The sequence below is a fragment of the Plectropomus leopardus genome, chromosome 11 (assembly GCF_008729295.1).
Source record: "Plectropomus leopardus isolate mb chromosome 11, YSFRI_Pleo_2.0, whole genome shotgun sequence".
Classification (NCBI taxonomy): Eukaryota; Metazoa; Chordata; class Actinopteri; order Perciformes; family Serranidae; genus Plectropomus; species Plectropomus leopardus.
Genome location: NC_056473.1, coordinates 31,255,632 through 31,283,135, shown reverse-complemented (window position 1 = coordinate 31,283,135; position 27,504 = coordinate 31,255,632). Strand labels below are relative to the sequence as shown.

Genomic DNA, 27,504 nt, shown 5'->3' with positions numbered 1-27,504 from the left:
TGAAATAAAATCCAATCAAGTAAGGCATGAGCTTCCAAGGGTTGATACTTTGTTTTTTATTGTGAATTAGAAAGTGGTTGGGGGGCCACTCGGCACCCTATCAGGGACCAGATTTGGCCTTCAGGCTGTATGTTGAGTATCACTGACCTATAACATCCCTGTTTGTGATTGAATCCATTCAACAGTTAAATAAGTATGTCAGTGTAATTGCTGTGGTGTTGCACAAACAGCAGAGTATGACCACTTCATAACAACGTCAAGACATTAATGATAATTCTCAGAAATGATAAAGGACTCCTTTCTACCTGCCATACAGGTACACTGAGCCCTGCACTATTCAGTCTAACCAGCAGCCTTTCTAAGGTTGGACAGTGGTGTATTATTGAAGCTTTTGTGTGGATGCTGTATTGTTTTACTGGGCGGTCTCTTGATTGTCAGTGGGAGGCCGGGGGTAGCGGGGTGGGCTTGAATAGTGTGTGTGTGTGTGTGTGTGTGTGTGTGTGTGTGTGTGTGTGTGTGTGTGTGTGTGTGTGTGTGCTGACATGGGCCTTCTGTGATGACATTCAGTTGGATGACTGGTGTGGCCGGGAGGACAGAGAGAGAGGAGAGCGGAAGAGAAACAGAAACTGTGAGAGAACAAGGATAGATTAAACGAGAATATATAAAACCCACAAGTCAAGAGAGGAGTAAGTCAAACTCAAAGACTCAAAGGTGAAAAGTGTGTCAACAGGGACGTACAGACAGTTTGACCGACTGAAATGGAATCGAAGAGACTGAGACAAACTTGGGATTATCAGTAACGGATCATTTTTAAGTGGAGTTTCTCAAACATGGACTAGTCTGGGAGTCTGCACACACATACACACACACATACACTTTCTACTCACACACACACACACACAACTTTGGTTTCCTGTTGTGAGCCGTCTTGGCAGTGGACAGGTGTCAGCATGCAAGAGTCTCCAGGTGCTATGGGAGTAGATGGCAGCTACGCCAGCAATGTTCCAGCCTTTCTCACCAAGCTGTGGACCCTGGTGGAGGATCCAGATACCAACCACCTCATCTGCTGGAGCGCTGTGAGTCAGTCCTCAGCACACACTGCACATGACACTGTGGTAACTTTGTGAAAAGTGTACTTTCAGTTCAGTTCAAACACAGCAAAACAAGCAAAACCTAACAACTGACAAAAACAACTTAAAAATAAGGTGCGACTGTGCACCGACATGCAACATTCATATGGCACGAGGAAGAAATATTCGATGAAAAGTATACACGTTATTCAGAAGTAGAGGTGCCAGGGTTTTAACCAGATCAAAGAAAACTGTGTTGAGATCACCACACTGGTTTCCAGTAAATTTTAGAATAGTTTTTTTTAAAAATGTATGCTTGTTTTTAGGGCTTTACACAGTTAGGCACCTCAATATCTTAGATATGCGTGTGAGCTATGAGCCAACTCGAACCCCTCAGGTCATCTGGAATAGGTCACTGCTCATTGCAGTAGTCTAGTTCAACTATTTTATTTTATTTTATTTCTTTTATTGGTTTTAACTAAGTTGTGCTTTTACTTTTACTGTATTATTTTATTTTTTGTTTATTTGTTTATTTTAATCTATTTTAGTTATTTTGTTTATTTTAATTTTTATGTATTATCATTTTTTAATGGTCAACTTTTAAATATGATCATTTTACTTTACTTTAACTTTTTTTTTTTTAAATTAGTTCTTACTCACATGCCTTTGTATCTTTTATTAGTTTATTCTTCTTATTATTTTTGTCTATTTTTAGTTTTAATGAATTCAGTTTGGCATTTATTGTCAGTTGACGGATTTGCTTTATGGGTGTAAATTGTGGGCCCACATCGCACTAAGTGGGCCTCCAACTGGAATGACATATGCTATATAAATAAAGTTTTGCTAAAAAAAAAAAAAAAAAAAAAACCTAAACAAAACAACCAAAAAAAAAAAAAAAAAAAACATAGGCTACATACCGATTTTACTATAATACATACACCCTACTTACATGTCCAGCAAACACCAAACTTAATGGGTAAGTTATAATAAACTTAAACAAAATTTAAAATAAATAAATAAAAGCATACATAGGCCTATTTATCCTGCAGTTAAATGATCCAACAGGAAGGTTTTTATAAAGGCTTGTTCGTGTGCTGTGCTTATTTAGCATTAGCATGCTAACTAGCTCGCTAACAAAACGTTCACTTCCGTAGCTACATAGCTTGCCAACCGCTGACTCGTTTAGCATGCTAACCAGCTGCAGTAACTGCCGTTCGGCTAATGGATTTATGTTTAGCATCGCTAATAAAACTGCTGCCTCCATACCGACTTAGCTTGCTAACAGTCGGCTTGTTTAGCATGCTAACTAGCCGTTTAGCCTAGCTCGCCGACTGCTAACGATCTGTTTAGCTTGCTAACAAATGGCTTGTTTAAGATGTTAGAGAGAAAAAGAAAAGCTCCGCCAGCAGGTGTAGTTGTCTCTTATTATATTTTTATGTGATTATAGTGATAAAGACAATATAATATCAGTCACTGATACAAAAGGAAGTTGATAAAGCTGCTCCCGGTACGTTGTCATCTCAGCAAAATACTCAGTGGTGAAAAAAGTACACAACTCTATTACTTCACTTAAAGTACTGGAGTTCTCTCTTTAAAAAATAAAAACGTATTTAAAGTACTTTTTGTGTTAATCTCAACACATTGTTGTATAAGGGTGTAATGATGACGTTTTAACAACGATAGGATGGTTGGCGATACGATACAAGAACAAAATGGGCTCCCTAAGAGCGATGTGATATGATTGAATGACTTGAAATCAACATAGTAATTTTTGGGGGCAAAAATAAAGGAGAAAAAAAAAGCCAATTTCTATGCAGTGGTAGTGGAGGTAAAACACTGAAAGACATGATACACTGAAACATTCAGTGTGAAATAAATTTGTTTTATCATAATAAGTTGACACAACAATTAAATGACAAACAGCTTTTGTATTTGATCTTATCTATCAAATGTATATTTATCTTGATTGTATTTTAACGTTTGACATGCTAAACACAACGCACAAATTCTTAGTATCGATCCAATCGATTTATGCCTTTAAAAATGATTTTGGATTAATACAGGTCTAGAAGGATGACTTGCAGTTTGCTGTGTAATATTATGGCAGGAATTTAAATTGATGTGTCAATACAGTGGATGTATTGATACACCCCTATTGTTGTATATTGTAACTTCATATTTACAGAACTTAATGACTATAACAACCCACTGAATGCAACAACTTGTTTGTACAAATGGAGAATTGTTGTATATGCTGCAAAGTCTAAAGAAATGCCCAAAGAAATACAATATGACATGATTTCTCAGGTTGGATGGCAAATTCTTGTAGGCTGTGATGAAGATTTTACACGGTAAACAGAGCTTATTCATCCCACAAACATGGACTTGAGGAATGGCTATGGGTAAGACAGTGGGGAATCTTCATCTCACTTTGCTGCCAAAACTATTACTACCTCCACATAACCAAATACAGCTGCCTGCGGATTACCTCTTCCTACCTGTCTCTACCAATGAGCTTCCCAACCAGAGCAGTGCGAGCTGGAGGTACAGGAACACCACTACGAAAAACAACATGCTGAACTTCGTGATCACAGTTAATGGATTTTTGCATTTATAAAAAATAAATTAAAAAATCTGCTGACTTTAAACTAAATATAACGAGTAACAACAGTATAATATTTTTCTTTCAAATGTAGTGGACAAGTAATAAGTTAATAATATTCAAGAGAGTGCAGATACTAAAACTTTTAAGTGCATTTAAGTGAGGCATATTTTGTTCAATTAGTGCATTATGATTTCCACACTTTTTTACATATTGCTGTTGTTAATTCACTTTTGACCTTTGACCCAAGATGAGCAGCTACATGTAAAATTATGTGAGAAATTACACCTTGATTATAGCATGATTGTTTTAAAAATGTATATTATTTTCTAAGTGCAATCTGATAGCATTGTCTAGATGAAAACAGAAACCTGTGGGTTTCCACGTGGTTATCTCTGTTTGTCCAAGCAAGTGAATTGTGCAGGATAGATGTGTGACACAAAGTCGAGGCTTCAGTGATTCAGCGAACAGGACAGCTTCTCTGTTCTTCTTCATAGGGAGACAAACAGAAACAGATGCTCGTCAGTCCCATGACATCTATAGATAGAGTTTGCAGCATCAGCTGTTGTATTGTCAGACTATTAGTAGGTAAATGAGCATTATTCTACCGTATGCAAGATAACAGCAACGTCCTATCCAAAGTGTTGAAAAGTTATAAAGCTCCCACCTGTTGTGCAAATGGGTTTCCCCTGATGTGATGCATTTGCAATGCTTTATTCTGCTTTTCAGAGTAAAACGGAGCTACTGAAGTTGCTAAATAAGACTGTAATGTTGGGCGCGGGGGCATGACTCATCACTCCCAGTGAGAGAGAGAGTCTGTTTGATTGGCTGACTGAGCTGAATTTGGCTGCTGATGAATAGATCCTGCTCTCCGGGGAAAACATATTACCTCGTCACAAAGCCCATTTCATCATCAAGGTAGCATTATTTCACAGGGGTACCCATCGAGTGGCAGGTGTTGATGTTGAACATTATCACTGTGAAATTCAAGTTTTAAAGGCATAATGATAAAAATGTTTCTTTTCATACCTGTAAATTAACAGTGACGTTTGTGCACTTTGTAGCTGTACGCTTGGTGTTAATGACCAGATGTTATGGCTGTGGAAGTGGACTTTATATTTCAAAAAGGGTACAATTGACCATAAAATGGTCATTCATGTAGAACAATCTGTAATCTGCATGAAAAAGTATTCTAAAGCCAAACTTTTTCGCTTTGGGTTCAAACGTTCAGCATTTCCTTTTATATTTAAATGAATATTAGTTTTGAAATTATGACTCTCATCTTCTTTTGAGATCAGTCTTACTACATATTTGGGGTATTTATTATTACTATTAGTAGTAGTTGTAGTAATGATAAGAAAAGCAAAAAGAATTATACAAATAAATGATTTAAAAATAAAAAAGAATAGAATTAAATGTATAGGCTCCTTTAAAACACTCGAGGACACCTAAACAAAATGAAATGCATGAAATACTGGGTTAATATGTCGATGTGAATATAATATATCAGTTTAACCCTTTGAAAATTAAGCAAATTGGTTTAATTTCTCTCAAAAACATGGGAAAAAGGCAATGAGCAATGACAGATAAAATGATCCAAATATTGACAAGAAATTATGGAATAATGCAGGAAAAAAATACCTGAAAATCTGTTAACAAATATATATGTGTGTGTGTGTGTGTGTGTGTGTGTGTGTGTGTGTGTGTGTGTGTGTGTGTAAAATGGAAATAATCTGAAAAAAAGTTAAAATATGTTATTATGGTCATTACAAATATAGTTTTTCCCTAGGTTTTTTCTTTTATCCACATTTTCTTTCTACGCTTTTTATAAATAATTATAAAATCTACTAATTGCTTGTATTTGAAGAGTATTTATCACCCTGCTCTTTGCCTTTACCAGTGTTTTTGAAAGAAATCACACCAATTTGCTCAGGGTTCAAACACTTAAATACTTGTAGAAGGCATCTGAAAGTAGCACAAATAAAGTTGCTCCAGGTTTCAGAGGGTTAATCAGATAATTTCTGCTGCTTTTATGATCAAGCTCAGCATGATGGAAAATGCTGAAGAGGCTGGACAAATTAGGATAAAATCATTTTCCAGGGTCAGACTTTTTTGCAAGTTTAATTTTGAGTTCCTCAAAGGTCTCACTTTCTAGAAGTGAAGTACGGTGTGTACTTCTGTTAAAAGCTGATTTCAGCCACTTCTGATGAGTTCAGCTTCGCAGCAGAATTATAAATTCTTATATTTTTTATTAAATATAAGAGATAATCATCACTGATTCCTTTGATGTTTAACTGTTGCGCCTATGTGTACATGTATGTGCACATATGTGTAATAATGTGTGTATGTATCCATGTGAGTAATGTTTAGGTTGATGAATTGATGCATGTGTACGTATATGTATGGATGTCTTCGCTTACGTGCCTGAAAGGTATACATGGGTAGCTGTGTGATATCTAATGTTTTATAGTGTATAGTATTCATTGTCAGGTAAAACCAACTCTCAAGGTAATTTTGTTCTGCATTGTTAATTTCTTGTTCATATTTGTAATTAAAATCTGTTGCAAACTAACCACATTTCTGACTATTCATTATTTCAGACCGGGACAAGTTTCCATGTGTTTGACCAGGGACGCTTTGCCAAGGAAGTTCTGCCAAAATACTTCAAACACAATAACATGGCGAGCTTTGTTCGACAGCTCAACATGTGTGAGTACACACTCCTCTCCTCTCCTCTCCTCTCCTCTCCTCTCCTCTCCATTACGCCATGTATTTATGCTTTGTGTTTGCTGTTACATGTTTGTGTCTAGACGGTTTCCGTAAGGTGGTGAACATTGAGCAGAGCGGCCTGGTGAAGCCTGAGAGAGACGACACAGAGTTCCAACATCTCTACTTCCTCCAGGGACACGAACACATGCTGGAGCACATCAAGAGGAAGGTATGGACACACAAAAATGCACACATACACAGTGTCTCAAAGAAAAGACTAAACTAATGCAAACAGGCTGATTTTTAGGTTTGGAGAAGTCTCAATATGGAATTGACCTATCGCTAACCCCCGCCCCCTTCACTCACTCGGACAAACAATCGGTACGCTGCCTAAACTAACAATGGCGGCTGTCAGTGTCAAAGACACATCCAAAGACACTATACAGAATATAAGAATAAATGCAAAAAAAGATAATTAAAATAATAACATAAGAAGACGACATCACATTAATGGGGATAAAACAAAGATAAGAAGATAAAAGCAGATGAGTAAGAGATGCATGAACAAGTAAATAAATTATGAAAAAATGGTAAGAACAGGACATCAGAAGGATAAAGCATGGATAAAAAGACTAAAAGAGATAAAAAAAAAAAAAAATACATAAATAAAAGTGAAATCATGTATAAGCAAGTCTGTAAAGGTGAGTTTTTAAGAGGTGATTTAAAAGATGTCACTGATTCTGCGAGCCTTTTTTCATCAGGCAGGTCATTCCAAAATCGCGGGGCCTTGATAGCAAAAACATGGTGTCCTTTAGATCTGAGCCTCGACTTTGGAATGAAGACCTCCACCTGAGGACCTGAGGCTGCGTGTTGGCTCATAAGGGGTCAACATTTCTGGAAAGTCTCAGGATACATCAAATCAGTGTTGCATTTACCCCATGCACATTGTTTGATAATTTTTAAGTTGTAACTGCTTGAATTTAAATAAAACCGCAGGAAAATGAAAATTTCAGAGGCCTTTCTATGGAGGTCTACAAGCAGGATGTCCGAGTGCATTGTGTATCTGCACATGATGCGATTGGCTCATGGCGTTTGAGGGCGGGGCTTAGGGATAGGTCAGTTTATGCAACTAAAACTATTCTCACTGGCATTAAGGGCACTGATGTTTCCAATTTAATAGATGTGAATGTGTGACTTTTTTTGTCTTTACACACTTCTGTACAACCTCCTTATTTGGAGACGTGAAAGCTGCATTGAGTAGATAATTAAACCCAGCAGGAATTACTTTCTAGTTAAATTTAAATCATCATCGTGTATTGCATTGCAGTCAGAAGAAATGCATCATCTAATGAAAGACAGAAGCACGATCTGTAAAAGTGGAATGTCGGACAGGAAATACAGTATAAGAGAGTACCAAGCAAGCAAAAGACATACAGGGTAGCGGCTCACCACTGACTCTGTGCAGGCAGACCGCTCTGTCTTTAGCTGTCCCTTTTTGTTCCCTCGTTGGCAATCTATATGGATTTAATGAAATATTAACCATGTTTTCCATCTTAGTTTTGTGTGCAGATATTAGCTAATTAGCACTAAACACAAATTATACCTGACACAAAAGTCAGGGAATCACCAAAGTCATTAGGGTTCGTCCTCTTGGGACAATAACTGTTTACTGATACCAAAGTGGATCCCAGGAGCGGAGCTGCTAATGCTAATAAGAGTCTAAAAACTGAGTTTCTCTACTCACAAATACAGCAGAGGCAATGTGTGGCTGTATGTGCTGTAAATGAAAGTCACCAATTCAGGCTCTACTGTGTGCTTAGGTGTCCATAGTGAAGAGTGAGGAGACCAAAGTTCGTCAGGAGGACCTCAGTAAACTGCTGTATGAAGTCCAGCTCCTCAGAACACAACAGGACAACATGGAGTGTCAGATGCAGGACATGAAACAGTGAGTATAAAGGTTTTGTGTACCTACAAAGACCCCACAAGCCCCAAGAACTCCAGGCAGAGAGAATCTGCCCTTGGGCCCCAGATCCTTAAGGACCCCCAAAAAATCATTTTTTGTCTGTTTGTTGTATATTATGTGGTCAATTGTAGACTTGTCAAGAGATTTCTCAGTTGTCTTAGTAAACAATTAAATTCACTATGTAGAGCAGGGATACTCATCTTGCTGTGCTTGGGGGCCACAGCAGACCCATACATGTTCTAGGATTTTAGGACATGTGTAGGTTTTGAGGACATTCCTAGGATTTGGGGACATTTCTAGGGTCTTAGGACATTTTGGGGATTTCAGGACATTTCTAGGATTTAAGGATTTTAGGACATTAGGGGCTTAACTAGGACCTGTGTTGGGAGTGTGGGGGATCGTCTTGTGGCACTTTTTTGATAAATACGCTCTATTTCGATGTTGTCGTATACACTCTGGCACCTTGGTAGAAAAACGATTCCCACTGTGAATCGCTTTATTTTTATTGTGAGTTAGAAAATGATCAGGGGGCCACCCAACACCCTACCGGACCTGTTAGGGCCATATGTTGAGTATCATTGATGTATAGTGGGCTTTTACTTAAAGGGACAGGTCACCCAAAAATCAAAAGTACATACTTTGCCTCTTACCTGTCATGCTTTTCATTAATCTAGATTGTTTTGGTGTGAGTTGCAGGCACGCTTCCTGCTGCGCAGTGATATGGTTAGCGGTTGTGGTTCGGGGCAAAAGAGCCCCTGCAACCGGTTTTCCCTGTGGGCCCCCTTTCAGTTTAATGCGAAAATGGTGTAAAAAGTTATGTAAAAGAAAATACAAATTCTTGTGTCAGGTCAATTTGACACTTGACTATTAATAACACGGTGTAGTTGGCACAAAATATTTTACATAGAAATCTCAAAAACGAATTTGATTTGACTAATTTGTCCACCGAGCGATGACTATGACTGCAGGCTTGTGAGGGTAAAGACCCGCGAAAATTGTTTGGTGGGTGTAATGGCTTAGATTTGGACTTTGAGACTTTGTAACTAAAATACAGTTACAATGCTTGATAGTTTTTTTTTCTCTCCTTTTTAAAAAGGATTTTGGGAGAAGAGTGTGTTATTCCTCTTGTTAAGTTGGGACAAATCACCCAGTGGATGAACTGACTTTTTCTCTAGAGGCTATTGTTGCTGAAAATAGCTGCTGTGTGTCTATTGTGTGGTGGAGCTGCTTTGTGCTCAGTATTGTTTGCTAATCCGAGGAGAGAATGTTCACCTGCTCACCTGACTGACACACACACACACACACACACACACACACACACACACACACACACACGCTCACTGATAATCGCATTCTTAGAAAGGATGACCAGATGTGTGCACATATTCGGCCATGCATGTAGGCAACGACAATGCTCTCTCAAAACAGTACACCAAAGACTTTTGTCTTTAGTGTTTTGGGCACACATGATTTAATTAAAAAAAAAAAAAAAACCTTAAAAAAATGCATTGAGCTGCTGCAAAGCTAAAAGTCCGGCCACTTTGCATGACATTGAGAGGGTTAGACTGCACTGCACATCCTGGAAAAACACAAACCTGTCCCTCGTAATATTCCAGCCCGGGAGTGCTCTTACAGCATCATGCGCCTCTGATGATAGTTATTTATTTGTTTTATTGGGTGTTAAATAAACTGGGGATGATTGTTTTAAATACATTTGGAAATTTGCTGAAATGATATATCACTTAAAAGACACAAAGAGAGAAAAGGATAGGGAAATAAAAGTTTTACTTCTGCCTACTCCTTTTTGTACACTGTACTTTTTTTCTTTAGGAAATTCTTTATTTTCCTTTACAGCATTTTATGGTATAGAACATACATTAATACAGACAGTTTAATTATTATTATTATTATTTTTTTTTTTAAAAATTAAATTTAAGAACTATTAATCATTTGGGAGAGACCATGTGTACCTACAAAAGCTCTATAAGATATTTCATGAGGAGACTTGTGTACTTTTTCTGTATACTGTACTTTTTCTGCTATGGGGCAGTCACACTGCGGAAAAAGCAAAATAACTATTGGCCCATGTTTTGCAGCCCATTTTCATTCAAAAGATGTCAAATATCGCCACTTTTGCAGTGTTCAGTGTAAGATCCCACGCACAGTTTCACAGTTGTAAATTTCTTCGTGTGAAGTCCATTGCAAACTGTGTGATATTTTGGTTTGTCAAGTAGAACGCAGCTCCTCTGACATTAACAATATTTTCTTATGTTTCTGCACTGTGTTTTGGGGTATGCTTGTGTTCTTGTTTTCTGCTGGCTACAACATAAAAGTGTCTCCCAGCTTTTCTGTGTATTTTTTAATCCTGGGAGAGTACAGCATGCCCTCCCAGTTTTGAAGGCCAATGGGCTAATGTATGTTTGTGGCCACTGACTAGAAACTGTGAAGGGTGACAGTCGTAATGTAATGTGACACATTTTACATAATATTTGGAGTACAAAAGCAATACTGATATCATCAGAAAGCTATGAATCTCCTCTTTCCAACAGTGGTGGTAAGGCTCCATGAGGCTGAAGGGCATACTTGTGACTGTCAGGTTAGACGGTGATAACTGCATTAAAAATGTCCCAGTGAGATCTGATAACTTGTCTCAAGTGATGTCACATGAGTCAGTGTTGGTTGGTGCCGGAGACTTCAAATTTGAAAATAATGATATTAATAACGCTGATGATGATAATAATACATTTTATTTATTGAGCGCTTTTCAAGAGACTCAAAGACACTTTACAAGATAAAAAAAAAAATCATAAAATAGGCAACACTAAAATACACATGCATTAAAATTATATAACATTAATTATTTATCCTGGTGAAAATGAAATCTTTTACACTAAATAAAAACTTAAAATATATACATATATAATTTTGTTTTCTTTGCTTCTACTTTTGCTCTATATCTCCTCTCTAACGTGCTCCTCGTCCTGTTTGCAGGCAGAATGAAGTGCTTTGGAGAGAGGTGGTGTCACTGAGACAGAATCACACACAGCAACAGAAAGTCATGAACAAGGTCAGTTTGTGTGTCTGTGTCTCTCTCTCTCTCTCTCTGTGTGTGTGTGTGTGTGTGTGTGTGTGTGTGTGTGTGTGTGTGTGTGTGTGTGTGTGTGTGTGTGTGTGTCTGTCTGTCTGTGTGTGTGTTTCTGCCACAAACAAGTCATTTTTGTGTCAAAAGCAGTGGGATTAGTGCAATAAGTGTAATGTAGGGTGTATGAATTTGGTAGAATTTAAAGTCACTTATTAGTGTATTACTTGAGTAAAAGTCTTAAGTTATCTGATGTTTACTGTATTTATGTATCAGATTATTAAATTAAATGTAATAAAGTGTTGAAAGTTAAAGTAAAAGTAAATGTTGGTAATAAAAAAGCGAGCAGTCAGAATTCAGATGAAGTTTATTTCTTCCTAACTTGTACACTCTTAAAAACAGAGCTTACATTACACTTTACAACAAGGTCTTCTTCACAACTAAAAGGATTTAAAGAAAAACTTTGACCTCCAGGGACCAGATGCATAAAACTGTGTGTAGATTCACGACTAAAACTGTGTATAAGCACAGAGGCAGAAATGCATATGCATTCTTTTCATCAGGTTTATTAAGTTGTTTGTACGCCTGATTCTGTTTTATAAATCTCAGTCACTGTGGCGCTGGACGCACGGGCACGAGCCTCATTTCCACACCTACAGTTCACCATAAATAGATGCAGAAATGCCCTTAAACCTCTGTTTGCATCTTGACATGTCTGACCCTCCACCATTTATTACACCTAGGAAAAACAGATAAGAAAGTGCAATTTCACTGACTGTGTTGCATTGGCGAGGTTCTCTAACGGTGTCAGAGCAGCTGTCACTACACACGGCTGTGAATATTTTTTTAGCCACAAATTCAGTTCAGTTCAGTTCAGACAACTTTATTTATCCCAAAGGGCAATTCATCACATTTCTGCAAATCACTGTCTCTGTGAAATCTCAATTATCATCATTATTAGTATTAAATGTCAGACGGAAAATCAGATTCATTCATATGGCTCATGTGGAAACTGACTCTACAAAATGGTCTACATGATAAACTGAAACAACCACTAACAGGGACATGAATGTCAATAAAAAATGATGCTGAAAATGATCATTTATAAATAATTAAGATTAACTTTATAAATGTGTCTTGCTGAAAATAATCAGTGAAGTTGGTTATTTAATCTCCTCCTGTGTGTACACCTGCTCTGAAGAGTGTGTGATGTGCACACATTATCTCTGCACATTCCTCCTTTATAAAAACTAGTTTATGTTTGGAAAATTAGGCGTAAGCATGTTTTTTGTGCATACACATCCTGAATGCATCTGGCCCCAGGGCTGACACACTGCAGTGAAGTGGTGTAAAACTGAAGAAAAATATTTTTTCTCCAATACATAGAAATGTAGTGAAGAAAAGTGTACATTTTATTTAGTAATGGCATAAAAGTTAAAGTTGACAGAAATGTAAAAAACTAAAGTAAACTCAAATACTCCCAAAAATACTTAAGTATTGTAATAAAGTAGTATTACTTAATCAAAGTAATTTCTATTTCGCATTGTTTCCAGGTGTGTTTAGTCATACAAAACAGGGTTTTATTTATAGGTTTAATATGTGTCGGACCCTCATTTCATATCACAGGAACACTAATATGACCCAAGGTGGGCCATGGGGTCATGCAACTTTCCTTTTCCTGCTTTAATGTTTCAAGAAGGAAATAATCAGTGTGTGTGTGTGTGTGTGTGTGTGTGTGTGTGTGTGTGTGTGTGTGCGTGCGTGTGTGTGTGAGGAGGATGCTGATTCATGCTGTGCTTTTTCTCTCATTGCCAGCTGATTCAGTTTCTGTTCAGCCAGATGCAGTCCAACACACCCAGCACTGTCGGACTAAAGAGAAAGCTGTGAGTACATGCATGCGCGTGCACACACAAACACACACATATACACACACAGTGGAGCAATCAACAAAAGTGAGACAAACAGGGCCGCAGTGGGGCAGAGGGAAGGGCTGGCTCAGCTGACAAACTGAACAATCTAACGCAACAAGCGCTGTGAATGGAGACAAGTGCTGAATCAGTCAGTCAGACACACACACACAAACACACACATTCACACACAGTGAAGGCAGAGCAGAGTGCATGACCTTGCTACAGCCTGTGTGTGTAAAACGCTGGCTCAGCTTTGCTGCTGAGTGTGAACAAGGCCAACATGAGAAAGGAAAGGCATGCTGCAACAAAAAAGTGCTATAGAAACGTATATTTCAGGGTCAATGTGCTACCTGGCAAAGGTGCAATTATCCTCCATGTTTTAATGACCGTCATGTGGCTTTCATACTCTCTGAATGTTCACCATGTGTGTTTAGCATCTGCCCACTCTCATGACTCACTCATCCCTTCACCCTCCCTTCTCATTTCCTGCCACGTCTCCACATAAACTATCTCAAAAGACAAAAAGTGCTCAGAAAAACAAAGACTTAAAGACATATTTACCATCATAGTTTAGCATTTTAGTGTGCTAACATTTGCTAATTAGCTGTAAACACAAAGTACAGTTGAAGCTAATGGGAATGCCACTTGTTTTGCAGGTATTTTACCATTCATAGAGCCATGCATGGCCAAATATTGGTGTTCAGACTATAGACTGTATATAAAGATGAACGACGCATCACTATTTACCCCCGCTATCCTTAAGTGAGGCCAAATATCCAGATATGGCTGCTGTCGTCTTGAGCTGCTGGTGTCAATAATTGCCAGATTCTGCACAGTAGCGATCTCTGCCAAAACACCTGTCCGACCAATCACAAGAAACGCCATTGAACGCAAGCACACAGACTGGCATACACAGCTGTCAATCATTGCGGAAAATCCCCTTTTTTGTCGAATTAGATAACTCAAACTTATAAGAAAAACAATTATTTGAACGAACATCAGGGTGACAAAACTACCTTAAATAACAAAAACTGTCTTTGGGAAAAATGTATTTGACGTACACTTTAAATTTTTAGTTTGGTCTACGTCCTGTTCATTAAGAAAGAGGGGCGGGCTTTATGGCCTGTACTGCAGTCAGCCACCAGGGGGCGATGGAGATGTTTTGGCTTCACTTTGGGGGAGCTGTGGCGTCATCCATCTTTATATAAGTCTATGATTCAAACTAATTAACTAAACTAATTAAGTACTTGTTATCCAGAGGAATTTACATCATTCCTAGCTTTTACGGCATAGTTAGCTTTGATAATAGACCTAGAGTATGACAGAAAATTATTCAGGATAGTTCAGTTACCACAACGAGTTGATAATCTTGATAATCTTTCGTCATTTGAATTCATGTGACAGTGGAATGTGTTAGTGATACAGATACAGTCAGGATTTTTGTGAAAGCTCAGAAAATGTCACATCCAGCAATAAACCCTTAATTCACCCAGTTAGATTTGCAAATCTGCTGGTCTTATGCACACTAAAATTATTGGTAATTTTAAAGGTGTCTGGTTTGGTGATTTCTGAGCCATTTCTGGTTAAAGAAAAATGATCTTATGCTATATCCAAACAGTGTTAGACTGTGTAGCCACAGTTTAAAAAAGAAAAAAGCCTCTGAGGACCTGTAGTTCTTAAGGGTGCAAATATCTACATAATAAAATTATAGCATATAGTCTAAACATAAGCTAATGCATGGGATTCACTTGACATTCTTGTCTATTACATCATCCAGATATTGTGGTGAGTTACATTAATTGTATCTTGCGTATTTATAATACCAAAAAAATCCAACATTTGTACCAATCTGCAACTTCAAAAACTGCTAAAGTAAACTAAACAGATGTCTACCCAATAAAACTATCATCTGCATCAGCCTCCATTAATTAATTAATTAGTTCTCTGATGATGAAGCCCCGCTGTCATTGACTGCGTACAGTTGTTATGACTCCTGATGTGTGTCTGATAAAACACTAATGTTCCCTCCAGGCCCCTGATGTTGGACGATGGTTCTCCCAGCCCTCCTGCATCCAAGTTCAGCCATAGTCACCCAATAGAGCCCATGCATGAGCCCTTCTACATCCAGTCGGTGAGAAAATATGACAGTGATGAACCTGTTGCAGGGATACTCAGCTTACTTTGCTTGGGGGCCACTCAAGTGACAGGAGGCCAGGGGCCAGTCGCAGCATATGAGTTTGGGACATATGATTAATTTTAGGATGTTTCTCGGATTTTAGGATGTTTCTAGGATTTAAGCAAGTTTGTTGGATTTCAGGATTATAGGACATCTCTTAGATTTCAAGATGTTTCTAGGATTTTAGGACTATTCTCAGATTTTAGGATGTTTCTGGGATCTTTTCAGGATTTTAGAAAATTTCTTGGATTTTGGGACATTTCTTGGATTTTAAGACGTTTCTGAGATTTTGGAACTTTTCTAGGACTTTTGGACAATGCTTGGGTTTTAGGACATTATTAGTATTTTAGCTGGTTCCTAGGATTTATTTCTAGGACTTTAATACTTTTGTTGGATTTTAGGACATTTCCAGGATCTTAGCACATTTCTAAGATTATAGGACATTTTAGGGATTTTAGGACATTTCAAGGCTTTTAAGATGTTTGTCTGATTTCAGTACGTTTCTAGTACTTTAGGATGTTTCTAGGATTTGTTTGATTGTCACTTTTTTTTAAAACAAGCTCTATTTTGATGCTGTTTTATGCACTCTGGCACCTTAAGTATACTAAAAGTACAAAAACAATTCCCAGTGTGAATCCCTTTTTTTGTAAATTAGAAAATGATTGGGTACCACTGTGCTTCATAAGCTCTGAAATCCAGTAGACATGTATAAAACGGGTAAAATTATTTTAATTTTGGTCTTTTATTATCACAGAAAATACATATTAATCTACCAAAAATGAATCTCCTTTAAAATTATTATTAGATCTCAGCAGCCTTTTTCAATGATGCATATTGATAAGTTAGATATTGTTCTTGCTGACCTTCCTCATACAGCTCCAATGGTGCTGGCAGTCACACACAGTAAACAGCAACTTTGAAGTTATTGGATGGCCTTTCTAAGTGCCATGTTAGGAAATTAAATGCACCTTTTAGTTGATTTACCATGCACCGTTTCTAATACAGAATCAGAAATATCATTCAGCAGTTCAAGACATTAATTTTAATCTTCTCCAAACATAGCATAACCCCTACATCACATTAATATCTGGGCATAATTCTTCTTTAACCTGCTGCCATCAGTCTAGCTGTTAGGTTATATAACCACTAGAGGGAAGCAGCGCTCAGTGACAGTTTTGGAGGTCTATAGATGTGCTGCATGAGTGTTCATTGTTACAGGAGTGAAGTGACTTTACATAGATTCACTGGGAGTCACTAATAATCACACAAGGGAAACACAATGCACTGCGGAGGCACAAAGCAGTAACTGGCAGTGAATTTGAGGCTGAACAGATAGAAAGGTTGCAATGCCTTTATTTCATCCATTTTGTGCCATTTTTGTCGTTATTTGTTTAATTGTTCCCAACAATGTTTTTGTAAATGTGCAACACATTGAGTCCAAAGAAGGAACTGTTAGCAAAATAGTGTTTTTACCAGAGAGGAAGACAGCCAAGAGCCAACATACATCATCGTTATCTCCTCTTCCTCCTCAGCCATCCAGTGATACCGCTTCTTGCTCTACTAGTGGGCTGACAGGAGGACCAATTATTTCAGATGTTACTGACATGTCTCAGGCCAGTATGGCCCTGCAGATGCAGACTGATGAGACCAGGTGAGTGATGCAATATAATGCTATTATCTCCCCTTATATAAATAACTACAATCAGCTCCACGTGTATTGCAGCAGCTAATAACCATTTTCACACACACACTGTGCAAGAGATTATGGGCACTAGATCTTAAAACCATTCAAATGCAACGTGTAGTATGAAACAGCTGTCTCAAAACGTGTTGTCTGTCTTGAGAAAGTGTATATGAGGGTATGATGAGGTAGTTGCTGTCGATTCATCAGAATGATCAGAATCAGAATCAGGCTTTATTGCCAAGTACATTTACATATACAAGGAATGTGACTTGGTGTTTTGGTGCAAAACAATTAACATAAAGGAGAGAATAAAAATAGTGGATTTGCATAGAATGGAACATAAGATAAAAAATATAGAAGCAATTAAAATATATAAAAATGACAAAATAGAATATAAAGGACACAAAATGTATGTACAAAAGGTACAGTGGAGGGATTGTACAGTTTTTCAGAAGTATAGTTACAGTGCAAATATCTTATGTTTAAATAATTACGATGACCTAAAGTGTGCAGTTTTTTTTTATCACAGGTTGTGATAGAACAGGTATACTCAGACTGTTTTTTTGGGGGGGGGGGGGGGGGCACTTTTGCAAAATAACAGGAGGCCAGGGGGCAGTTGTAGCAGCCCCATACATGTTTCTAAGATTTAAGGATATTTCTACTATTTTAGGACATTTCCAGGATTTTTGGACCTTTTTTTGGATTTTAGGAAATTTCGTGGATTTTAAAATGTTTCTAGGATTTTAGGACATTTCTAGGATTTTAGGATAATTCTTGAGTTTTAGGACATTTGTAGGATTTAAGGACGTTTCCAGGATTGTAGCACACTTATTGATCTTAAATTTTAGGACAATTCTAGGATTTTACTTTGTTTCTAAGATTGTTCCAGGATATTTCTATGATTTTAGCAAAAATCTAGGATTTTAGAACATTTCCAGGATTTTAGGACATTAGGGGTTTAGCTAGGACTTCTGTTAGGGGGTACGGGAGATCAGCCACTGACGCTTTTTTTAAATAAACAAGTCCATTTTGATGTTATTTTATGCACTCTGACACCATATTTATACTACAAGTACAAAAACAATTGCCAGTGTGAATCACTTCATTTCTATTTTGAATTCGAAAATAGTCAGGGGACACCTGGCACTCGATTGGGGGCGATATTTGCCCCGTGAGTATCACAGCTAAAGAACATGGCAAAGTGAATACAACAGACCTAGTTTTAATGTTAACATATCTACCCTGAGGTACTGCTAGTTAGCTTTTGACCCACAGTTTTTGACTTCATCAACAGGGAGAAGTGCATGATGCTCATCAAAGAGGAGCCTGTGAGTCCAGGAGTGAGAGGAGGAGGGAAAGGAGGCAGCGTAGGCGGAGGAGAGGCTGTTGCGTTGACCTCCTCCTGTGAGGTGTGCTCCTCAGAACCTCCTGTCCTCCCTGTTGCAATGGTCCAGTCTGTTTTGGAGGGGAGGGGCTCTGTGGCCTCAATGGTGGAGAGAAGGAGTAAGAGACCAGCCCTGGACAGGTAGGTGCTCACACAACATCACAGGTGGAGTCAGAGACAAAGAGAATACAATGTACACACAGGTGTTTGCACAAAGCTGATACAAGTAGTCAGCAAGCAACCCTGTGTGTCTGTGTTTATATATCGTGTATTAATGTGCGTTTGTGTGTCTCTGTGTATGTGTGTGGATGCAGAGTGGAAGTTTCAGATGCAGTGGAGAATGTGGATATGAGCCTGGAGGAGCTGCAGCAGCTGCTGCTCAGGAGCCATCAGCAGAATACTGTGGAAGCCGGGACCAGCGCTGTTATGGATGTCAGTGAATCTACAGCAACACACTTACAGAAATGCACTTAGAACTTTAAAGGAATACTTTGCCTCCTACGTGATAATCTGCATATCTATCACTCACCCCGTGTTTTGATGAATCCCTTGAGAAAACTTTATTTTTCTCACATGCTTCCACAGTGAAAGAAGAATCCAAAAACGGAAAAAAAAATATTGATGAATTGAAGCCATGATGCTCCACATTTAAAATAAAAACATCAAAACATCTGTTAACAAACTCTCACACAACTCATGCAGTATAATCCATGTCTCATTTACCCAGTCATATACTCAGTACTTCCCAAACACATGCACTATTGCTAAAATCTTACTATTTAAAACTAAACTAAAGTGAAACTCATCTGGGTTCTCGTCAAAGCCAGACTCCATTAACAAAAACGGTGATTTTACTGCGTTGAACACAGGAGCTGCTGGTCTATGGCTGCCTGGATTGGTCGTTTGTTTGTGTCATTGTTTGACTTTGGTGAATATGACCTAACCTTTTAAAACTCCAAAATCACACAACAAACCAACTGAATGAAGCAGCCGCAGACCAGAAGCTCTCGTGTTCAGTGACCAAAAATTGCTGTTTTTGTCAATAGAGTCTGGAGGAAATCACTTGCTGTTCAGTTTTGAATATTAAGGTTTTAGCAAAGATGCATGTTTTTTGGGAAGTACAGAGCATGATGACTGGATGACTGGATAAATGAGACTTGCGCGTGAGAGTTTGTAAACGCATGTTTAAATATGGTTTTGCCGTTGTTAAATGTGGACCCCTATGACTTCAATTCAAGAATTTTCTCTGTTTTGCACTATTCATTTTCCAAGAGTTTGAGAGAAGAATGAAGTTTTCTTCACAAATTCAGCATAACACTGAATGAGTAATTGATATACAAAGGGTCATTTAGTGGTTAAAGCATTCCTTTAAAGAGATAGTTCACCCAAAAATAAAATGTAGTCATTATCTCCCTTATGCTGATGGTAAGTTGGGTGAAGTTTTACAGTCCACAAAATGCTGCCGGAGTTTCACGCGGTAAAGGTGTTGCAGTTGTCGCCTGAAGGAAATAGCGACCAGGATTCAAATGTTAAAAAAAAAGCATAATAAAACCACAAAAGCTCCTAGTGTGGGAGCCGTGGTCACGTATGTACGCTCATGTACGTGTTTTTAAAAATTTTTATCTGTGTTTTTCTCACAGACAGATGCTTCAAGGAAAACACACACATTCAAACCATTGTTTTATAAATTAACGCTTTTGAAAGAGGCTGCAACAGTTGGGCAACAGAAAACACACCAAAAATGTAGTTTTTTTTTAGTAAATCTGACAAAGGGACTCGTTGCTTGCTGCCAACTCCAGAAGTCTCTCTGTGTGAGGGGGAGGCTTCTGTGAGCTCTCATTGGTCTTGCATAAGAGCACATACACGAATGTGGCTCCCACGCTAGGAGCTACGGGCCACAACAAGGCTAAAAACATGACCGCATGAGGTTTTTTTCAAAACAACTTGGCACGCTGGGGCTTCAGGACACTTGGATTACTTCGGACGAGCAGTATGTAGACATTTTGTGTTTTTTATTATGAACTTTTTAAACATTTGAATCCAGGACATTATTTGCCTCATGTTTGGGAGATGAGTGTGATGCCTTTTCCCTGTTAACTTCTGGCAGTGTTTTGTGGACTATAACACACTTCACTCGACTTTCCATCTGAATGAGGGTGAGTAGATAATGAATGAATTTTTTATTTTTGAGCAAACTATCCCTTTAACCTTAAATATATTCAGAAATGTCCAATATTTGAAATTTCAGTTCGGTAGTGGTAGCACACAGTGGCCAATGACTTCAACTTTTCCTTCATACTGACCTACATGAATAGCTGTTTTTCTCACCCTTGTTTATCTCTCTCTCTGTAGCCCTTCAGTTTAAGCCTGCCTCTGACTGAGTGGAACTTCACAGAGATGGAGTCCAACCTCAAATCAGTAAGTCATAACAGTGTGAGAGCTGCGTAACACATGGGCAGAGCTTGGAGGAAGATGATTTTTCTATTCAAGATTAGCCGCTTGCTCCTTCAGTCATGCGACGTGATACCAGCTTCTCTGCTTCACTACTTTGTTATCATCAATGAGTTTAAAGGATGAGCAAATTCTGCACAGGGTTTTCAATATTAGAATTAATTCAAGTTGTCACAAGTCAGTTTATCCTCAGTTTTGACACTAGTGAAATAAACAGAAATGAAACTTGAACCTTACAAAGTAATTTATTAGGAGTGTGTTCTTGCACCTATTTGCACCTTGCTGGACAGCCCTGCAGTGTTTTGTTAGAGCCCTCTGCATCGGGACACCTGCTGCACCAAAACAACGTCCTTATTGAAATGGATGAGGGTGCTGCATGTTTTGATGCAATGTTAATGTCGGTCTGAACACAGCATCAGGCCATCAATAAAGAGGCCTGTTGGATCCACTATTTGCAAGACACAATGTGTTTAACCCTTTTGAAACTTGAGCAAATTGGTTTTATTTCTAAAATATGGGGAGAAATGAATGAGCAACTTAACAATACTTGCAAGAAATTGGTAAAAAGAAAAAGAAATAAATAAAAGACACACACACACACACACCAAAAAGGTAAAATAAAAGTAAAAAAAAAAAAAAAAAACATGAAACTGTACTTAAAAAGTTCTGTGAATAAAAATAATTAACTAGTTTATTGCAATTTGTGGTATATTTGGTCATACATTTGGCTTTTTTCTCCTCGTGTTTTTGGATGAAATCTAACCAATTTGCTCGGGTTTCAGGGTTTCAGTCAAATAACATGTGAAAGCCGTTTTTTCTGCAGCAGCAGAAAACTGATGTTGATCCAGGTTTCAAAGGTGTAAACACCATGAACCCCAGAGAAGTTTGGAATAGTGTCACCAGCAGGAGGTTTCCTGCCGACTAGAATAGTAATTCTGCACGCAGCTTACAAAGCAGTATGAAGCAGAGATTGAGGATCGAATTGTAAAATGTGTCTCTTAGTTTCAGGATCAGGAAGAATATAAAGAGCAGCACTGCTAAAAATGATCTCCTCCACTCCCCTCGTTAATGTTTGCACACTGCTTAATCTCTTAACTTGGGGAGTAATCAATAATGTCATTAAGGTTCGATTTTCCGTCACCTTGCATTGAACAGACAGGTTGTTGAGGCTGTTCAGTATGCTTTGACACATTGTGGGGCTTAAATAGTCTCTCATGAGGCTCCTCTTGTGAAAAGCTCTCTCACCAGCAGAAACTGTCACAGGTAGTGTACAAACAGCCTCATCTCGTACAGCTTCTCTCCAAAAGTGATTTGCATCTACATTTTAAATGTTACATTCAACAGCTGAAGTAGAGAGAAGTTAGGGGCGGGGGATTCAGCGCCATGAAATGATGAATGATTTATGAACTGGTTTCAAATCTTTGAGCGCTTATTTTTGATATGAAATTTGTCCTCACCTCTGCGACCCTGAATGTCAAAAAGCTGCTAGTTCCCTAAAAGATGTCCACATTACTGTTTGTGCTGTTGCAACATGTAACACCGTGTTGCAAAACACAATCCCTGAACTCTCTTGAACTCATCGTCAGCAGTCTCATCTTGATAGTCTTCTCTTTCCTGTTTTTGTCTGTTTGAGATTTTAATTAGGTCATCTCATTGCACTCTCCTTCTGCAGCGGCTTAATGGCACCTGACTACAGAATCAACTGTTTTTCTTGATTAATGCGGCTCGTAATTTTTGCACAACAGTCGTGGATGTAAATGTGTATTCATTCATTTTTTATTTTTTTTGCACTTAATTTGGAGGGAAGTCTGGCGTATTTGTTGGCTTGTTGGAGGGACTTCCTGCGACCAGAAAGTGAGGTTAAAAAAAGAAGGAGACATCATCGTCTCAAATTATGTCACTAAATGGCCACAACACATTTAATGTTTTGAAATCTAGTCTGCAGTCACAAAAAAAGTCACTAAATCAATTTCAATCCTTTTCCAGAAGGTCAAGTGGTTATTTGAAAATGACAAAGCAAGTGTTCTGCTGGAGAACAAAAAACAGCCAGGAAGATGTTTTATGACCTGAAAACCCCAAATTGCTTTCTGGTCTACTCGGAGCAGGATATAATGATGATGTGATGATGTTTTATATTCAAAATATCAATGGTCAACTTCACTGTGACATCAAAATTTTCTGAAAAAAAGAAAGAAAAAAGTAACATTTTTTCTGGCCGTTACTCAAGATCGTAATTTAGGAACAGAAAGGGGAGACATTTGATCAGATACTGAATTGGTGACAAATTTTGGGGGTCCACCAAGAAATTTTGATTGCATAGATCTTCTGTGCTGCGGGGCGAAGATGTATTTCTAGTTCATGAAATTAAAAAAACAGTTTTTGGGCACTTTTTGTTTCTTTTTTCCCACATATCTCATAGAACTCGTTCTAGTGTTACTGCTGAAATAATAGAAAATGATTTCTTTTTATCTATCATCTAGAGTTATCCTTCTAAAACAGATGTCTCGATACTCAGTGTAATTTATTATTACTTATTAGTATTTTATATAAAAGAGAGCTACTTTCTCTTATATCTCTGTTTAGTTTTGTTTGTGCAGCTGACAGTCAACACTACTCCCTGTGATTAGAGTGTCGCAGGTTTTTTCCACCTCCAGTCACAGTCTGCATGTGCCTTATTCGCCTCATGTTCTCGTTCTTTATCGTATGTTGTGAGGGCCTTTTACCGAAAGACTTTCTGTAGCCATCTCAAGGAGCTTCTGCACCACTTGAGGATCTTTTATTAGCTCACGAGGGGAAATTTGCAAAATCAAGTCAGCAGACAAATCATGATGTTCCTCTTCCTTATTAATCTGTCTGTCATCCACTCCCCCTAACACACACACACACACACACTAAACACACTAAATCTTTTCCACCATGTCTCCCTCTGAGTGAAGACAGGTTTCCATTAACCCTCCAATTGTGTTATTGAAATTGCGAATATAAAATACGTGTAATGGAAATGTAGCACATAATATAAAGTGTTGCGGTCCTGGAGTTGGTTGTCATGGACAAAACCACATGCAGCGTAATCTCACCAGGAGCTTGAGTTGGCTTCACGGTATCATCCTGAAACATCAACACCGGACGTATGAGGACACCTAGAGTCTAGCATGTAGAAGTCCACTGCAAAGTGGCAATTAGAATTAGAATATATCTTTATTGTCCACTAGGGTGGAAATTTATCTTCTGCCCAACAAACACAGTCGACATCACAAAAAACTACAAACAATCGGTGAGTAAAAGCAGAGCACATGATCAGGTCATTAGGGACACTTAACACAACACGTTCAGGTCATTGTCTGTCTGTGGTTTGAAAACTCATCAGTTATTTTGTTGAGTTGAGGATGCTGATGGCACTTGGGATGAAGGACTTCTTAAATACATTTTTAGTTGCCAGAGGGACTCTATAGCGCCTCCCAGAGCTCAGGAGCTCAAACTAGCTGAAGAGAGGAATCTTCAGCTAGTGATAATCCGCGCTTTATTCCTCGTCCTCTCTGTAAAAAGTTGGCTTGTGGCTTGCCAACTATTTTACTGCAATAATGACAACTTGGGATGAGAACGTGTTGGAAACAACCACCAGCTATAACAAATCTGCCCATCCCTCCTCTACCAACAAATGTGCACACGTCCACGTCGAGTTAACAGAAGACCTTCATTTGTTAACTTATCTTTGCTGTATAATGCAGTTTGCAGTGCAGCGTGTGTCTGAGCAGTGATTGACAGCTGCACTGGAGACTCCTTGGGTCTGATTGGTTAATGTCGTACGAGTAAGGCTGATTTTTGCAGATGCCATAAGGAGCACTAATAGGAGCCTGCCCATCTGTCCCATGTACTACTGCCAGGATGTAGTGTCAGTTTAAGCAAATATGGCCAAAGTTTTTATTTATTTTTTTATTTATAAAATTAACAAACTGTAGCCTTAAGGTACTAAATATGTGTGTTTCCTCTTCACAGTACATGTTCCAGAACCAGGAAGCGGAGGCTTTTCCAGCTACTGGCTGCGAGGAACAGTGATCGATCTGTGCTGTGGACTGTCCTTTCTGAAGTGGAAGGTAACGATCCTTAATCTGGCAGTGAAGTATTTAATTTGTTAGATTAGTATGTCCTCCATCTGTTGAAATACTGACTTAAAGTTTAGACTATAAGAGAAAAAGGCTGGTGATATTGTATGTTTTAAAGGGCATCTTTGCCCATTTCAACCTGCTTTGCATCAAAACAGTGCAGGTAGTATGCAAATTAACTGTGGTAAACTTTACATTTACTAAATATCTGAGCAAAATTAATTTAGATTTACCAAATATCTGAGTAAAACTAATTTAGATTCACTAAATATTTAACTATAACTAATATAAACATTCTTAATATCTAAACGTGAGCAAAACTAATTCAGATTCACAAATTATGTGGATAACAATGAACTGGATGCACTAAATAAAAAAAATTACATCAGCTCATATTGTAGCACACTTTCTGTTCAAGACTATTGAATATGACTTTGTTGCCGTAGTTTTTCCATGTTTCCACTCAATATCGTGCCGCCTTGATGCCACAGTTGCTTAAAATGGGTCAACAGATCATCAAGCATAAAAAGCACTGCGGGTAAACATGTAGTTGTGCAACATGGCTTAATCATTTTCATTTAACTTGGGGTTTTTTTTAAGCTACAAAAGCAAATGCAAAATACCACAAAACAGATGTCATACCCTGCTCGCTCCCAGTTTTTTCTCCACTCTTTCATCTGTCATAAAGACGAAATGCAAAGAAAGAAAATTATAGAATATCAAAAGACAGCCCTTTGAAGCAGAAACATGTAATATACTTTTGTGAAAGTGCACACACTGCTCTTACACAAATAGGCTGTCATTGCCATGGTAACAAGTTACGTTACTGTAGACAGACGTATGGAGGGTATTTCATTTTGATATTATAATAGTACAAAAGGGTTAAAGGGTTTGCTCAAGTCCATTTCAATGCAATACTCATATGTCCATGCTTTCTATGGGCAACACTCATTACAAGACATGACTGGAAAAAATGGACCTTGCTGCCAGTTTAAAGAAAACATGATGGCATGTTTTAATATAGTTTAAAGGTTTTAATTTTTTTTTTTTTTTAAATAAAAATCACCTTTTTATCTTAATTAAATGCAAAAAAAACAAAGAAAAAAAAGCCAACATTTTTTAAATAAAGCATGCCTTCCAAACCTGCGTTTTTTTTTATCACCAGCAAAATAAATACAAAATGCAGCTGTTCAAATTTGTATGCCCCTTAGCTGAGATTTAAAAAAAGCATAAGTCCCTCCCTACTGCTTAAAAAAAAATTGATAAGCCTTCCCCTTTTTGCAACCCCCCCTCTAATAAATAACAAACAGTTCCTTAGTTATGTGCTTTTATATAGTATTGATTAGTTATTAATAAAATATAAGGTGTACCAATGGTCGTTTCAGAGAATGGTATTGAAAATTTGCCTCAAAGTCATGGAAAAGTCGTGGAAATTCATTGGTAAAAACGCGTATGAACCCTGAAATACAGTTTTCCGATGTATCGTCATCCATGACCGCAGAGTATTCAGTCCGCTCCACGCCTCCATGTGTAACTGTGGAGGTGCTGCGCGCGCCCGCAGACTGACTCTGTCATCTCGTCTTGTTCCTCTCCTGCAGGCCGAAGAAGCTGCTCCTTCCTTCATTATCCCGCTCTGCATGATCCCACGGCCCTGCCAGGCTGTTTCTTACGCGTTGCTTTACTTTCTTTCTTTGCCTTCACATACCTACAAAATGCAGCGATGAAAAGGCCTGCATGCTTATCCTGTATTTCCCTGCCAGCTGACTGCCATTGGGCCTAACAGCCACCAGCTCTGTGGGCATGACCGCCGCCTGCATGAGGAAATATTTCATTTCTAGACTCCAATATTAAGCCAGCTGGATGCAGACGATGCATTCTTGGCTCCAGCACTTTAGTCTTTGTGTGAAAGGGAGTTCCTGCTTGTGGAAGTGACTTTTTTCTTCCTCTACTGTATAAAGAAACGGATGTATAAATGAATATTTTTATTATTTTATCCTTATTTCGAAAATATTGTATTTGTATCCAAGAGAAAACTTTGAAAAAATCCCAAAAAAAGTCACTGTGTAAAAAACCATCTTGGGGGGGCGATGTAGCACACTGTATATTACAAGTAATGTGAATTTTGTCAGTCTGTGTGAGGGTGTTGAAAATGAAAAGGCTCCTCATATATTTCATGCATTTTCAAATCATGATAAATGTGTTGAGATAGATCTGAAGGTGAGTTAGCCTTCTGTGATATGAAAGGTTCTTCTAGCAAAAACCCATTTGGAAACCTTTTTTTTAAAGCGTATCATGATAGGAGGTTGTACTCACTGACACACCCATCTAATGTATCTTTGCACAGGCCTGACATGTAGCTGGAGACTTAGAGTT

At 38.2% G+C, this 27,504-nt stretch overlaps 1 protein-coding gene across 1 annotated transcript; it reads left to right on the top strand.

Annotated features, from left to right (window-relative positions):
• The first annotated feature begins 950 nt into the window (after positions 1–950).
• Positions 951–26,907, top strand: hsf4 (heat shock transcription factor 4). Its single transcript, XM_042495367.1, has 13 exons — positions 951–1,076; positions 6,273–6,381; positions 6,483–6,610; positions 8,202–8,326; positions 11,336–11,411; positions 13,239–13,306; positions 15,365–15,464; positions 17,042–17,160; positions 18,488–18,718; positions 18,892–19,009; positions 20,930–20,995; positions 25,025–25,122; positions 26,730–26,907. Exons 1-12 carry the CDS (start codon positions 951–953, stop codon positions 25,082–25,084), a joined length of 1,326 nt encoding a protein of 441 aa, XP_042351301.1. The 3' UTR covers positions 25,085–25,122; positions 26,730–26,907.
• Positions 26,908–27,504: the final 597 nt, after the last annotated feature.

Excerpts from the sequence above, each read along its gene's own strand:
- hsf4 (XM_042495367.1), top strand. The coding sequence starts at position 951 with ATGCAAGAGTCTCCAGGTGCTATGGGAGTAGATGGCAGCTACGCCAGC. Across the intron at positions 1,077-6,272 it reads ACCTCATCTGCTGGAGCGCT|ACCGGGACAAGTTTCCATGT; the intron begins GTGAGTCAGTCC and ends TCATTATTTCAG. Across the intron at positions 17,161-18,487 it reads ATGCAGACTGATGAGACCAG|GGAGAAGTGCATGATGCTCA; the intron begins GTGAGTGATGCA and ends CTTCATCAACAG.